The sequence below is a fragment of the Cervus canadensis genome, chromosome 12, assembly GCF_019320065.1.
Source record: "Cervus canadensis isolate Bull #8, Minnesota chromosome 12, ASM1932006v1, whole genome shotgun sequence".
In the NCBI taxonomy this organism is placed as follows: Eukaryota; Metazoa; Chordata; class Mammalia; order Artiodactyla; family Cervidae; genus Cervus; species Cervus canadensis.
Genome location: NC_057397.1, coordinates 63557563 through 63572879, shown reverse-complemented (window position 1 = coordinate 63572879; position 15317 = coordinate 63557563). Strand labels below are relative to the sequence as shown.

Here is a 15317-nt window from a genome sequence, read left to right as displayed (position 1 = left end):
CCAGTGGATGGAGTGAGAAGTTGTTAGCTAGCCTCCGGGGATATTTTAAGGAAAGAGCCAACAGGATCTGATGGTGAATTGTATATAGAGTGTGAGAGAAAGGCAACAAGTGTGACCCCACAGTTGGAAGCCTGAGCAACTCAAATGGGAGGAGTTGGTTAGAAGGGTCTGAGGAGGTGATAAGAAGCTCAGTTTTGGACATGTTAAGTTTGACCTATCAGACATCCACATGAAGAGGTCAAAAACACAGCTCAGTAAAAAAGACTAGAGTTCAAGGGAGAAGTCTAAAGGTAGTCATGGTTATGGAGTTTTCTCCATATAAATGCTCCATCTGTATCAACATTACTACTTTCCTTGTCTTGGTACCTCTGCCTCCTATCCATTGGAAGCCCAGCTTCCATGCTTTCAACAGAGGGACTGCTATCTTTGCCCTCCAACAGATATAAGAGCCTCTAGTCCCCAGGGCTATGGGCTTCCCTGGTGGCTCAGCCATAAAGAATCACCTGCCAATGCAGGAGATGTGGGTTCGATCCCTGGGTGAGGAAGTTCCCCCAGAGTAGGAAATGGCTACCCACTCCAGTATTCTTGCCTGGAAAATCCCATTTTCCAGGAGCCTGGTGGGCTACAGTCCATGGGATCTCAAAGAGTGGGACACGACTTAGTGACTAAACAAGTCTCTTGGGTTAGCATTCTCCACAGGTCTCCTCCATCCCATCCTTTTGAGACTCATTGGAAGTCACTCTGTCTGGGCTGTTCTCTCGCTACTCCTGATTCAGTTTCCATCTCTCCTTTCCTTCCCCCAAGGTCCTTAGAGCCACCGGCCCCTTAAGGCATTGGAAGCTCCGCCATTCCATTCAACAAGTCAGTTGATTTTGTTTGGTTGAGATGGTTTTGTCGGCCTTCTTTGAGGTTCAATTCAATCATCTATGGACAGCTGGAGGCTACTTTAATCATAAAACAAAATAATTAGTAAATCTTGCCCCCAGATTCTTCCTGGCCAAAATCATTTCTTCCAATCTTTTGGTGAAGAATTCTGGAAATTCACCTAAGCAAGTAATTGGGCATTGCAGCATATCTGAAGGTGCTTTTTGAGAATGTTTTTTACATTTGTTCCTAAACCCATGTCAGCAGAGGAGGGATGGTCTAATACATGGGCAAGATTACAACTAGACTTTTTAATGTTTTAATGATAAAAATTTAAACTTTTCCACATATCCAAATTATATATAAACATATGAATCTTCTTTGAATCAATAATATAGAATATCCACTCATTCAACAAATATTTATTGAGAATCTGTTACATGTTCTTGGTGTTTCAGGTACCCTATTGTTAAGGAGTTCCCTGTAGTTAGGGAGCCTCAGTTCAGTTCAGTTCAGTCACTCTGTTGTGTCCGACTCTTTGTGGCCCCATGAACTGCAACACACCAGGCCTCCCTGTCCATCACCAACTCCCGGAGTTTACCCAAACTCATGTCCATTGAGTCAGTGATGCCATCCAACCATCTCATCCTCTGTCGTCCCCTTCTCCTCCTGCCTTCAACCTTTCCCAGCATCATGGTCTTCTCAAATGAGTCAGTTCTTCACGTCAGGTGTCCAAAGTATTGGAGTTTCAGCTTCAATATCAGTCCTTCTAATGAATACTCAGGACTGATCTCCTTTAGGATGGACTGGTTGGATCTCCTTGCAGTGCAAGGGACTCTCAAGAATCTTCTCCAACACCACAGTTCAAAAGCATCAATTCTTCAGCATTCAGCTTTCTTTATAATCCAACTCTAACATCCATACATGACTACTGAAAAAACCTAGCCTCGACTAGACGGACCTTTGCTGGCAAAGTAATGTCTCTACTTTTTAATATGCTGTCTAGGTTGGCCATAACTTTCCTTCCAAGGGGTAAGCATCTTTTTTTTTTTTTTTTACTTATTTATTTTTTTCCATTTATTTTTATTAGTTGGAGGCTAATTACTTTACAATATTGTAGTGGTTTTTGCCATACATTGACATGAATCAGCCATGGATTTACATGTATTCCCCATCCCGATCCCCCCTCCCACCTCCCTCTATACCTGATTCTTCTGGGTCTTCCCAGTGCACCAGCCTTGAGCACTTGTCTCATGTATCCAACCTGGGCTGGTGATATGTTTCACCCTTGATAATATACATGATTTTATGCTGTTCTCTGGAAACATCCCACCCTCACCTTCTCCCACAGAGTCCAAAAGTCTGTTCGGTACATCTGTGTCTCTTTTTCTGTTTTGCATATAGGGTTATTGTTACCATCTTTCTAAATTTCATATATATGCATTAGTATACTGTATTGATGTTTTTCTTTCTGGCTTACTTCACTCTGTATAATGGGCTCCAGTTTCATCCATCTCGTTAGAACTGATTCAAATGAATTATTTTTAATGGCTGAGTAATATTCCATGGTGTATATGTACCACAGCTTTCTTATCCGTTCGTCTGCTGATGGGCATCTAGGTTGCTTCCGTGTCCTGGCTATTATAAACAGTGCTGTGATGAACATTGGGGTGCATGTGTCTCTTTCAGATCTGGTTTCCTCAGTGTGTATGCCCAGGAATGGGATTGCTGGGTCATATGGCAGTTCTATTTCCAGTTTTTTAAGAAATCTCCACACTGTTCTCCATAGTGGCTGTACTAGTTTGCATTCCCACCAACAGTGTAAGAGGGTTCCCTTTTCTCCACACCCTCTCCAGCATTTATTGCTTGTAGACTTTTGGATAGCAGCCATCCTGACTGGCGTGTAATAGTACCTCATTGTGGTTTTGATTTGCATTTCTCTAATAATGAGTGAGTTGAGCATCTTTTCATGTGTTTTGTTAGCCATCTGTATGTCTTCTTTGGAGAAATGTCTGTTTAGTTCTTTGGTCCATTTTTTGATTGGGTCATTTATTTTTCTGGAATTGAGCTGCAGGAGTTGCTTATATATTTTTGAGATTAATCCTTTGTCTGTTTCTTCATTTGCTATTATTTTCTCCCAATCTGAGGGCTGTCTTTTCACCTTGCTTATAGTTTCCTTTGTAGTGCAAAAGCTTTTAAGTTTCATTATGTCCCATTTGTTTAGTTTTGCTTTTATTTCCAATATTCTGGGAGGTGGGTCATAGAGGATCCTGCTGTGATTTATGTCAGAGAGTGTTTTGCCTATGTTCTCCTCTAGGAGTTTTATAGTTTCTGGTCTTACATTTAGATCTTTAATCCATTTTGAGTTTATTTTTGTGTATGGTGTTAGAAAGTGTTCTAGTTTCATTCTTTTACAAGTGGTTGACCAGTTTTCCCAGCACCACTTGTTAAAGAGGTTGTCTTTTTTCCATTGTATATCTTTGCCTCCTTTGTCAAAGATAAGGTGTCCATAGGTTCATGGATTCATCTCTGGGCTTTCTATTCTGTTCCATTGATCTATATTTCTGTCTTTGTGCCAGTACCATACTGTCTTGATGACTGTGGCTTTGTAGTAGAGTCTGAAGTCAGGCAGGTTGATTCCTCCAGTTCCATTCTTCTTTCTCAAGATTATTTTGGCTATTCGAGGCTTTTTGTATTTCCATACAAATTGTGAAATTCTTTGGTCTAGTTCTGTGAAAATTACCGTTGGTAGCTTGATAGGGATTGCATTGAATCTATAGATTGCTTTGGGTAGTATAGTCATTTTGACAATATTGATTCTTCCAATCCATGAACACGGTATGTTTCTCCATCTGTTTGTGTCCTCTTTGATTTCTTTCATCAGTGTTTTATAGTTTTCTATGTATAGGTCTTTTGTTTCTTTAGGTAGATATACTCCTAAGTATTTTATTCTTTTTGTTGCAATGGTGAGTGGTATTGTTTCCTTAATTTCTCTTTCTGTTTTCTCATTGTTAGTGTATAGGAATGCAAGGGATTTCTGTATGTTAATTTTATATCCTGCAACTTTACGATATTTGTTGATTAGCTCTAGTAATTTTCTGGTAGAGTCTTTAGGGTTTTCTATGTAGAGGATCATGTCATCTGCAAACAGTGAGAGTTTCACTTCTTCTTTTCCTATCTGGATTCCTTTTACTTCTTTTTCTGCTCTGATTGCTGTGGCCAAAACTTCCAACACCATGTTGAATAGTAGTGGTGAGAGTGGGCACTCTTGTCTTGTTCCTGATTTTAGGGGAAATAGTAAGCGTCTTTTAACTTCAAGGCTGCAGGCACCATCTGCATTGATTTTGGAGTCCCCAAAAATAAAGTCTCTCACTGTTTCCACTGTTTCCCCATCTATTTGCCATGAAATGATGAGATCGGATAGCATGATCTTAATTTCCTGAATGTTGAGCTTTAAGCCAACTTTTCACTCTCCTCTTTCACTTTCATCAAGAGGCTCTTATATGCTTCCAAATATCACATAGGATGTTCTTATACTAAAAACTTCAAACTTAACTGAGTATCCTACATCTTACCTGGTCACTCAGGTTGCAGTCACGTGACAGCTTGCCTGGGCTGGGTGATCAAAGATGGTCCAACTTACAGAAGTTAGGACTGGACAGGCTGTCATCTAGGATGATCTTCCCATGTAGTACCCCAGGCTTCTTTACATGTCAGTCTTAGGGCAGCAACAGGTCAAGGTGGCAGCTGTAAGCCTTCTTTTGGCCCATACTCTGAAGTCACAAATGGTCACTTCTACCAGAGTCTCTTGGTCAAAGAAAGGCAAGGGACCAGCCTACATTCATGAGCATGGGGGAAGAGATTTACACCTCCTGATGAAAGGAATGTCACATTCACATTGGAAAAAGGCAATATATACAGGGAATGAGAGGGTTTATAGCCATTAAATAATCAGTCATAAGTACTAAACATAATAGAGAAGTCCCTGCCATCAGGGTCCAAACAGTATTCTAAAAAGAGACTAGGAAAAAAAGCCCTCTTGACTATTTTTGACCACCTCAACGTCTAAAGATCAAAAGGATGAGAAAGCCAGCCAAGGAAAATGAGGAGGCACATCCAGTGATGTGTGAGGAGAGCAAAGAGTCTAAGGCCCCAGAAGCCAAGGGAAGAAAGTGTTTTCAGAAATCAGCAAGTGACCAGTTCAGCTCCACCAAATATTTGCAATTTAATGCTGCTGCTGCTGCTGCTGCTAAGTCACTTCAGTCGTGTCCAACTCTGTGCGACCCCACAGATGACAACCCACCAGGCTCCGCCATCCCTGGGATTCTCCAGGCAAGAGCACTGGAGTGGGTTGCCATTTCCTTCTCCAGTGCGTGAAAGTGAAGTCGTGTCTGACTCTTTGCGATGCCGTGGACTGCAGCCCACCAGGCTCCTCTGCCCATGGGATTTTCCAGGCAAGAGTACTGGAGTGGGTTGCCATTGCCTTCTCTGAATTTAATGCTAAGTGATCTCAATTTTGGAATTTTCACTAACTTCTACAAAAATTCTAGGAGGGATAATTGATATTTGAGAGTGGGATAGAAAAAGGAGGCACAGTTAATAGTCACATCACGACAGACAGACTGCCCAGAGCAAACAGGGATGTATGGTCATCCAATTAGGTTTCTGTCCCAGTAACTGTTAAATAAATACAGTCTGCTTCCTAAAGAAACAGCTTTCCTGAAGTGTGACTTAATAATTTGCTTTTGGATTTAATTGAGGATCAATACTTAGGAAACAGTGTTATGAAAGGAGTTTCTGCCTCTTTTATAAAAACTACTATTGGAGACCCTTTCATAATTTTGTTCAATGTTCCTCATGGAAAGAACCATGTGGCAGTTCCTCTCAGAATTGATTGCTGGCAAAACTGTTAAAAGAGGATAATCTGGAGCTGAAACAAGTTTTCCAAGGAGCTGGTTATATCCTTTCTTTTGCTAAGTAATGGGAGCTTCATAGCACACTGTTTTTTCCTCTTACCTTGGCAGCACTAGCTAAGTTACATCTCCAAGTTGCTGTTGGGGTATCATGTCAGATTTTCCCAGTTGTGACCTTATTTCTCCTCACATATTTCTTGAGCACCCACCATGTACCGAGCTCTGTTATTTAAGCTAGAGGTGTGGTAGAGATCCACACAGATTCAATCCTTGCCTTCAGGGCATTTTTTTGATTCTCGAGTTTACAGTACTTTTAAAATATGGTATTAGTGTCTTGTAAGTTCTAAGTTCAGTCGCTCAGTTGTGTTCGACTCTATGCGACCCCGTGGGCTGCAGCACAGCAGGCTTCCCTGTCCGTCACCAAGTCCCGGAGCTTACTCAAGTTCATGTCCATGGAGTCAGTGATGCCATCCAACCGTCTCATCCTCTGTCATCCCCTTCTCCTCCCGCCTTAGATCTTTCCCAGCATCATGGTCTTCTCAAATGAGTCAGTTCTTCGCGTCAGGTAGCCAAAGTATTAGAGTTTCAGCTTCAGCATCAGTCCTTCCAATGAATATTCAGAACTGATTTCCTTTAGGATGGACTGGTTGGATCTCCTTGAAGTCCAAGGGGCTCTCAAGAGTCTTCTCAAATGCCACAGTTCAAAAGCATCAATTCTGTCAATTAGTGTCTTATAGGAAGACTTGAATTCTTTCAGGAGCAAGGTGGGTATAAAAAACAAATTGAATAAAGTGTAACAGTGCAATGCATTAGGTAGGGGTCTGGTGTGTTAGAAATGGAAGGTGAGGGAAGAGGCAGAGTGTGAAATGAAGCCTTGAGTAGAGCCAGAGCCTTGAAGCTCATATTTGGGTACAGTTGTCTTTCATGAGGTTTCAGACCCACCATTGTGCTTCTGAGAGAAAAGAAGGCATGTTTAAGAAAATAAAATTACTTTTAAAGCTGTGTTTAGCATCTTTACTAATATTAGTAAAGAGTGCTTGATCAAATAAAGCATTTAAGGATATTATCATAATCCAAACATGCTCTAAGTGCTTATCTACTGGCTGTGGAAAAAGGAAAATTAGTGATTAACAGTGCTTTAATATGATATGCCATTGGATTGAATAAATATTTCAGTTCCAGATTATAAAGTAGCCTATTTTTGCAGGACATGAAAATAAGCACTATTATTTTAAAAGAAATAACCTGTCTACACATAAGAAAAGGAACTCCTTATCAGTTGTAACCTTGAATAGGGATTTAAAGAAGCTGCCGTGGGCTTTCCAGCCAAGAGAAGGGGACTGGTTTGAAGTCAACTCAAAAGCTCTGTCTTGGCTGATAAGACCCCACTGTCAAAAACAAGAAAAACATCTCTGTGCCTATTAAGCATGTAACAGTGTCAGAGAATAAAGGTCAGATGAAGGAAGGGATCCTCTTTTAAACAATTTAGTTCCTACACTTTGAGGACAGCATGGCAGGTACAAGAGGAGACAGGCAGGGAAAATCCACGCGAGGGAGGAGGTTGAGAGAGGGATGGAGGATGAAAGAGGCAGAAGCAGCTGCTTTCACAAAGCCAGCTGTTTTGGAGATTTCTCTTTACAGCTGCTTATTGAAATGTGTATGAAACTAGCAGTGCAAAACACTTGGGCAATGTATTATGTTAAAGGAATCAAAATTTAATTGTGGAGACTATGAGTCCCACTGATTTCAACTATTGATTATGTTGCCTCAACATGCAGGAATAAAATTAAAAGCTGAGATAGACAGCGAGCTGCCGTGTAAGCTCTTAAGCCTGTCTACCAAATACTCTGGGTACTGGGTCGTTTTTATTCCTCAAAGAAATGTGAATACAGTCATAGTTCCAGTATAATATAAATAAAATTCTTATTTCTTTTAGCCTATGTTTGTGCCATATCTTTCAGCCTTCCGACTCACTGTCGTTACCATAGTGACATTTATAAGAGGGTCGTGTGTTTTCCAAAAGTTTAAGGGCTATCCGTGGGCCTTAACCAGCTCAAGAGAACTCGCTGAGATCTAGAGTGCTTGGAACAACACTGTGAAAATCGAATCGCCTGAAAACACAGGTCTGACTCACAAGAGAAACCTCCTGTGCACACACAGAGAATGATAGGGCTGGAAAGGGGTCTCCGGAAGCCATTTATTCCGTGCCATCTCCAGGCAGCATGGTGGCTAAACCACAGCAGGTGTCTGGAATTTTAGTACCGGTGTAACTTACCCGAGACTGCCCGTTCTCCTGAGCCACAGCCAGTTTACCTGTCAAATAAAAATTACATGCGGTGCTCCACCTTGTCATCCTCTCTCTCCTGACTCTCCCTGCTGGGTCACCAAGGTTGTTCAGAACTGAATGCTGGGGACTGCCAGAAATAAAAGTCTGAACCTCGGGGTAGACATGACCAGAAAGGAAAACCTCTTCTTGGTTTTGCCCAGCAGGAAGAAACCTCTTTTCCTATCACCCCATCATGACAGGTGTTTGACCTAAAGCTCCATGCAGCACTCCCCTACCCCAGTTATAGCCTTTGAAATGGGAATGTCAGGGTCACTGGCTGCACTGGAGAAGATGACTATATCAACTCAGCGCATGGTCTCATAGGATGATTCCTTCTGAGAACTTGTTTTGAGCTTACCACCTGACCAAACAGCGTCACCACCATCATCTGTAAAATATTAACTTTTACCGAAACAGGGACGTGGTACCAAGACTTGATTGCTCTGTGTTGGGGGTGGGGGGTGCGTTTACTTCTTTGAAGATTGAACTAAGGAGGCTAAATGATTAATTCAAATAATTAGGAGTCTCTTTTTCTCATCATTCGATTTTGGGGATTGCGATTTTCATTCAAAACTAAAGACAGGTTGCCTAGGTTATGAGAAAATAAAAGCTTTAAAACAAAAGAAGATGCCAAGTTTGGGAGGAGAGAAGATGTCGAGCTTGGGTCTATGTTTCTGAAAAAGAATTATCTGGAGTTTTATAAAAGCAAAGAACACAAACATCACCCTGTGTTTATGTTAGGAAGTAAGCTTTTGAAAATATGCAATATGTATTTTAAACACTGTTCTACTTTTTAATCTTGCGTTGCACCCAAAGAATGCTAATGGTTACCAAATTGTTCTTTGGCAGAGTAAGCTGACCCTTAAAAAAAGAAAAGAAGTGATAGGATGTGATTCTAGCACAAAACAAACGTATGACTCTTCAATCCTAAGCAGATATTAACTACTCCAGCAACTCCAACCTAGGAGGTTAGCCAGGAGCTTTTCTCTGCATTGCATTATGTCCATTACAGGGCAATGAAAGACAGTTTCCATGACTCCTAAGAAAGAGGTGTTTCTCCTCATTAAGAGAGCAGGGCGAGGAGTTTACACGTAGTATCTGAGCTTGTCACTGAGCTTCTCAGCCTCCCCATCCATACGTTTGCCTCAATCGGTGCTGGTTATCTTAGCAATAACGCATTCAGTCTCCAGGAGGGAGGTTTCTCCCTACACCCTGTGAGTAGGAGGGCAGATATTTTGCTTTGTGGGCAGAAATGGGTCGCATGAAACCAGCATGGGGCTGCTGCACTCTCACTAGCTATAATCAGCTTTCCAAATCGACCCTGAGTGTATCCCCACAGCCCGTAGCATAGTGAGGGGCACGGACATTTGTGACAACACATGCCTGAGAAGCAGCGGTTGTAACAGCCCTATGACCCGGCATCTTCATCCCGGTTTCTCTGTGCAGAGACAGTTTGTTTTCCCAGCTCTTTGGCCACGTGCTAACGATTAGACAGTGATGCCATCAACGAGGAGGAAAAGCAGTGTCCCGGATGGTGGGTGCTTTGTTTCTCAGTTCCTCGTTGAAAACATATGGAAATGTTTATATATAAATGGACAACAATAGACTGCTGCCGTCATGTTAGCAGCAGCTAATAAAATTCTACATGATTAGAAATCTAGCACGCCTCTACCTATGACAGAATTCTGAGTTACTGAAATCTGCACATCTGGTCTAATTCGGGTTGAGAAAGACATTTTATTATCTTAGGCTTTTTATCCCTAGTTGGTAGGAAATGGTGGAGCAAGGGTTTTGTTTTTGTTTTTGTTTTCAATCTTCTCTTTGCCTAATCAAATTACTGTGTTAGCAGGGACAATAAGTTCTATCCAAACAGATTTTGTATTGTGATCATGCAAGAATATTTTAAACTCTGTACATTTGTTGGACTACAGTCTTTGTATTTTTGAATTAAAAGCAAGGACCCGTGGCCTGACAATTGAAAGTAAGCATGAGCAGACAGGCTTGGGGAGGCTGACCTCTGGGCTTGAATTCTGACCACTCCACTCACTAGCTAGGTAAGCCTGGGGAAGCTAGTTAACCTGACCAGACCTCAGTTGCTTTGTCTGTGAAATGAGAAATATAATAGCACTTATAGAATGATTATAAGCATTACCTGGGATAAGCTATAAGGCATTTCACACAGTGTCTGGCACGTTGGAAGCACTGCAAAAATGATACCTGTTATCATTATATGCAGCTAACAGAAGGGTTTAAATGGAGTCCTTTCTTGAAAACCTGAGAGGTATGGATCTTTAGTGGTAAGATCAGTAACAGCAACTATTGATGAAGTGCTTGTTATGTGCCGGGCTCTACAATGCCCTCTTTCCTACAACACAGTGACCTGGGGTGCCATCATTATCCCCATTTCAAGGCAGAGGAAACAGAAGTCCCAGACTGCCCAGTGTCACAGAGCTCATGACTGGTCAGTCTGAGGATTAAACTCAGACTGAATAGTCCCAGGGCGCATACTTGTTATCACTGTGCTAAACCTATTGCCACATAGCATCTGACACCTTTGAAAGTGCCCTTATTCAAATTATTCTCAACATTCCTATCAGCATCCTGGCATTGCATGGTACCATTCACAAACGGTGGGATACCCTGGCCCTTGTTCATTTGTAGGTGTAGAGGGTCAAGAAGCCTTTCATGCATATTTTTTAAGGAGCTTGGACAAGTTCAACTCACACAACCACTTTCACTGTGGTCCACAAAGATCTTTTCTTTGAAGACCCTCAAAGTTCCATGTGCCCAGGCTCATTGTTCAAGCCTGGGTGCATGCTCAGTCGCTTCAGCTGTGTCTGACTCTTTGTGACCCCATTCACTGTAGCCCACCAGGCTCGTCTGTGCATGGGTTCTCTAAGCAAGAATACTAGAGAGGACTACTGTGCTCCTCCAGGAGATCTTCTCAACCCAGGGATTGAGCCAGCACCTCTAACATCTCCTGCACTGGCGGGTGTGTTCTTTACCACTGTCTGGAAGGAAACGGCAACCCACTCCAGTGTTCTTGCCTGGAGAATCCCAGGGACGGCGGAGCCTGGTGGGCTGCCGTCTATGGGTCACACAGAGTCGGACACGACTGAAGCGACTTAGCAGCAGCAGCAAGCCTAGAAAAAAGCATTTGTTCCAGCCTACAGATGGAGACGCTAAAGGTCAAGGCATCATGACTTGGGGACAGAGAGAGAGGCCAGACACTCCCCTCGGCTGTCCAGTAGGTTGGTTGCTGAGCAGGGAGTAGAGTTGAGTGGGTCCAGGGCTGGGCACGCCTCACCGGGCTGATGCCCAAATCACTACCTAGCTCTACTTTCAACTAAAAAGCATATAGTCAGGAGCAAATTGGGTAATATTCTTACTGGAAGGATGGGAGTCTGTGAGAAGTATGGGAACCCTCACAGACATGACCCAACTCTGTCTTTATTTGAAGATATATTGTGCTATTTCTTTTCTCATTTTTATAGGGGAGGAAAAGAATTTGGGGTGGGAGCTGTGGGCACATAAGAGGACAGGGTTAACCCTGCCAAATTCATGTCAACTTGTTGACCTAGCACCAGTGTTCTAGCTGAATAGCCCTGAATATAAGACATTAATGCAAATATTTTTGCATGTTATTAACTCGAATGATGCTACCTTCTTGCAGTAGCCACAGCTGAGAGCAGAGAAAATTGTTTTCCTGGGTTTTTTAAAATCATAATTGTCTTGGGTCTTTCTCTGAAAATCACCATGAAGACAGAAATTCCTTAGAAGTGAAAGTGGAAATACCAACAGACTTCTGCTTTGTCAACCTTCTCATCATCAATGACAGCAGAATGGGTCACAAAATTCAGGACCACAAAGTTCAGTCCTATAAATGTTAGAAATGTCCTTCTTTAGAACCCACCACTGTTCTTGCTGTTGTAACAACAATGCCCATCCACAGCAATAAGAAATCATTATAAAAAGTATCTGTTTTACAAAAGAAAAAAAAAATAGTTATGCAACCCTGAAATTGTTATGCAAGTGAAAAATCATTCTAATTCAGAATAGGTGTAACTCCATGCTAGCTATAGCAGTGTGGAGTTTTGGAAAGCATAGTATTTCAGACCCAGCTCTCTCATTTGCCAACTATGTGACTTTGAACAAGTCCCTTAACCTCTCTGATCCTCAGTTCCTTTTCTATAAACCACTATCAATGATAAAACTGCCCTGTCTACTTTATGGGTTATGGAAGAAGATCAGAGGAGATTGCAAACATGAAAGCTCTCTGAAAGCAATGTAAAAATGTTATTATTGATTTTAACTACGTGAGTAATGACGATGCCAGCTTGAGAATAACTCGATCAAGGTAGTATCTGGTCAGTCTTGAAGAAAAGAATGGCTCCTGGGAAATAGATGGCCAGGCCAGTTTAAACTTGAAAGAGCCTTAAACTTACAAGTCTTTGGGCCGGGTGGCAACTGAGCTGTGCAATCTGGTGAGCGCCTCTTCTAGGCTCTTGCTGTGACAATATTGGCTACACGAAATCACTGTGCTTTCTCACCAGGCTTTATTTGGGAAAAGTTTACACACTAGCGGCCTGGCAGAGCCGCTGGGGTTTAGAGTTCTACAGTTGTACCCCAGAGAGAACAGCATTTCGCTGGCGTTCTATTACCTCCCTCCCCGGGAGCTCAACAGATGGCACAGCATCAGAACCAGAAACCCAAGACAAACCTGTCGGTTTGATGCCTTTAAGCCTTTGCAGAATCCACAATTAAAATAAGACAGAATGTCCATCAAGAGCAAAGAGGTAGAACGAAATAGGCCCGCAGAGCATACTTTTTTGGGGGGCCTGAACATGGCTAAGGCTATCTGGAGATCCCCACTGTAGAAGAGGAATTGTATCTGGTACAAGTTAAGCTGTTAAGAAAATGAATTGAAAGAATATTATTGATAATAGCAATAATTAAGTAATTTAAATATGAAGCTTTATATTTATTTTCATTGAACTTAAGGAAACTCTTTCCAAGTCAACTCAAATTTGGCAGATCCCAGGACGAGTAAGTTTGCATCTCAGAACTGTTAGTAACATGCAAACCAGACCAGACCCCAAGTTGAGCAAAGCCTGATGTGTTTTGGCAACAACTAGTGAGGAGATAAAGTCTCTGATTGTTGTTTTTTCAGTAACTCCCAAAGAGAAAGCAGAGTTGCAGCAGATATGAACCAAACACTTATCTCTTTTGTTTAGGCAAATAGCTCCAACTACAGCCTTGTGATGGAGTCTGACCTGGGGACCTTCTTACCCTCTGGGCTGAAGTTCACTGGCTCTAACTCGGCCAGGATCATCATGGAGGAGGTCATGAGCCTGCTGCAGCCCATCAACATCACACAGGTCCTGAAGGCTGGAGATGGGACGGACATTAACTTCTGGATCCAAGATGGAGTGCCTGGTAAGAGCAGAAGATGAGGTTGGGGTTCTTTACATACTGCCAGCGATTTAAAACAAAGTTTCTGTTCTAACATGACACAACAGATACTGGTAGGTCAATTAATACACGAAAACCCTTAACTTTTGTCTACAAGATATAATCTGATGATTTCCAATATTGGGATAATGATACTCCTTTATATTTTTTTATCCATCTGTCTGCTCTTTCTAAAGTACAAGTTCCTCTCTCCAAGAAATTCTGATTTAATGACTCAGGGATTGGGCCTAGAAATTGGTTTGGTGTTTTTAAAAACAGGTATAAGGTGATTGTAGCTCAAATGATCTCCTGACCAAAATTTATGAAACAGAGTAGAAGACAACTCAGTTCAGTTCAGTCGCTCAGTCGTGTCCGACTCTTTGCCACCCCATGGACTGCAGCACGCCAGACCTCCCTGTCCATCACCAACTCCCAGAGTTTACTCACACTCATCTCCATTGAGTCGGTGATGCCATCCAACCATCTCATCCTCTGTTGTCCCCTTCGCCTCCTGCCTTCAATCTTTCCCAGCATCAGGGTCTTTTCAAATGAGTCAGCTCTTCACATCAGGTGTCCAAAGTATTGGAGTTTCAGCTTCAACATCAGTCCTTCCAATGAACACCCAGGACTGATCTCCTTTAGGATGGACTGGGTGGATCTCCTTGCAAGGGACTCTCAAGAGTCTTCTCCAACACCACAGTTCAAAAGCATCACAATTCTTTGGTGCTCAGCTTTCTTTACAGTCCAACTCTCACATCCATACATGGCTACTGACTAGATGGCCTTGACTAGAGGGACCTTTGTTGGCAAAGTAATATCTCTGCTTTTTAATATGCTGTCTAGGTTGGTCATAACTTTCCTTCCAAGGAGTAAGCGTCTTTTAATTTCATGGCTGCAATCACCATCTGAAGTGATTTTGGAGCCCAAAAAAATAAAGTCGACCACTGTTTCCACTGTTTCCCCATCTATTTGCCATGAAGTGATGGGACCAGATGCCATGATCTTAGTTTTCTGAATGGTCAGCTTTAAGCTAACTTTTTCACTCTCCTCTTTCACTTTCATCAAGAGGCTCTTTATTTCTTCTTCACTTTCTGCCATAAGGGTGGTGTCATCTTCATATCTGAGGTTATTGATATTTACTACTACTGATATCCTTCTAGTTCTAGTCCTGTGCTGCAGAAACTTCTCTGACCCAAATAATTCCCTACCCAAAATCAAAGTATCTGAAATTTTACTATTAGAGATTTATTCTTTGAGGTTGGGAACATTTTGTTAATCATTTTTTCCTAATGCAAAGACTGCTTTAAGAGGTTGGACATAAACTAGTTTATCCTGATCAGGTTCATCAGGTTGATATTTTTAAGACAAGTCCTGGGCAGGTATGAAATTATGTAGTAGGACTAGGCATGGGATGATTACAGGACAAGAAAGAAGACAAACAAATTTCCTTCATAAATTTGCTGAGACTGGCAGTGGGAGAGGGTTATTGATGATATTAGACCTCTGTGATCAGAAGTTGTTCCCTCAACACCATTATATCCATAACCAAAAACACTGTTAAGAAATCTATTTGCATATTATTCTGTACTTGTATTATGCAAATAGTAAGTCTAACTTTTGAATAGTCTTAAAAATTACAGTTTCCAGAACCATTTTTATAGCTACAAAATATTTCACAAAATTTTTTTAAAGTCTCTCTAGATCCACCACACTCTAGCCTTTTTTTTTTTCAGTCTGCAAAATAGGCTTTAACAATAGCATAC

At 41.8% G+C, this 15317-nt stretch overlaps 1 protein-coding gene across 6 annotated transcripts in view; it reads left to right on the top strand.

Moving 5' to 3' along the window:
- CPQ (carboxypeptidase Q) overlaps positions 1-15317 on the top strand; it is a 515377-nt gene that overhangs the window by 423456 nt on the left and 76604 nt on the right. For all 6 annotated transcript variants that reach the window (XM_043483097.1, XM_043483098.1, XM_043483096.1 and 3 more), the window contains one exon: positions 13338-13539. In XM_043483097.1, the coding sequence (XP_043339032.1) occupies positions 13338-13539 (202 nt within the window). The remainder of the gene's footprint in view (positions 1-13337; positions 13540-15317) is intronic.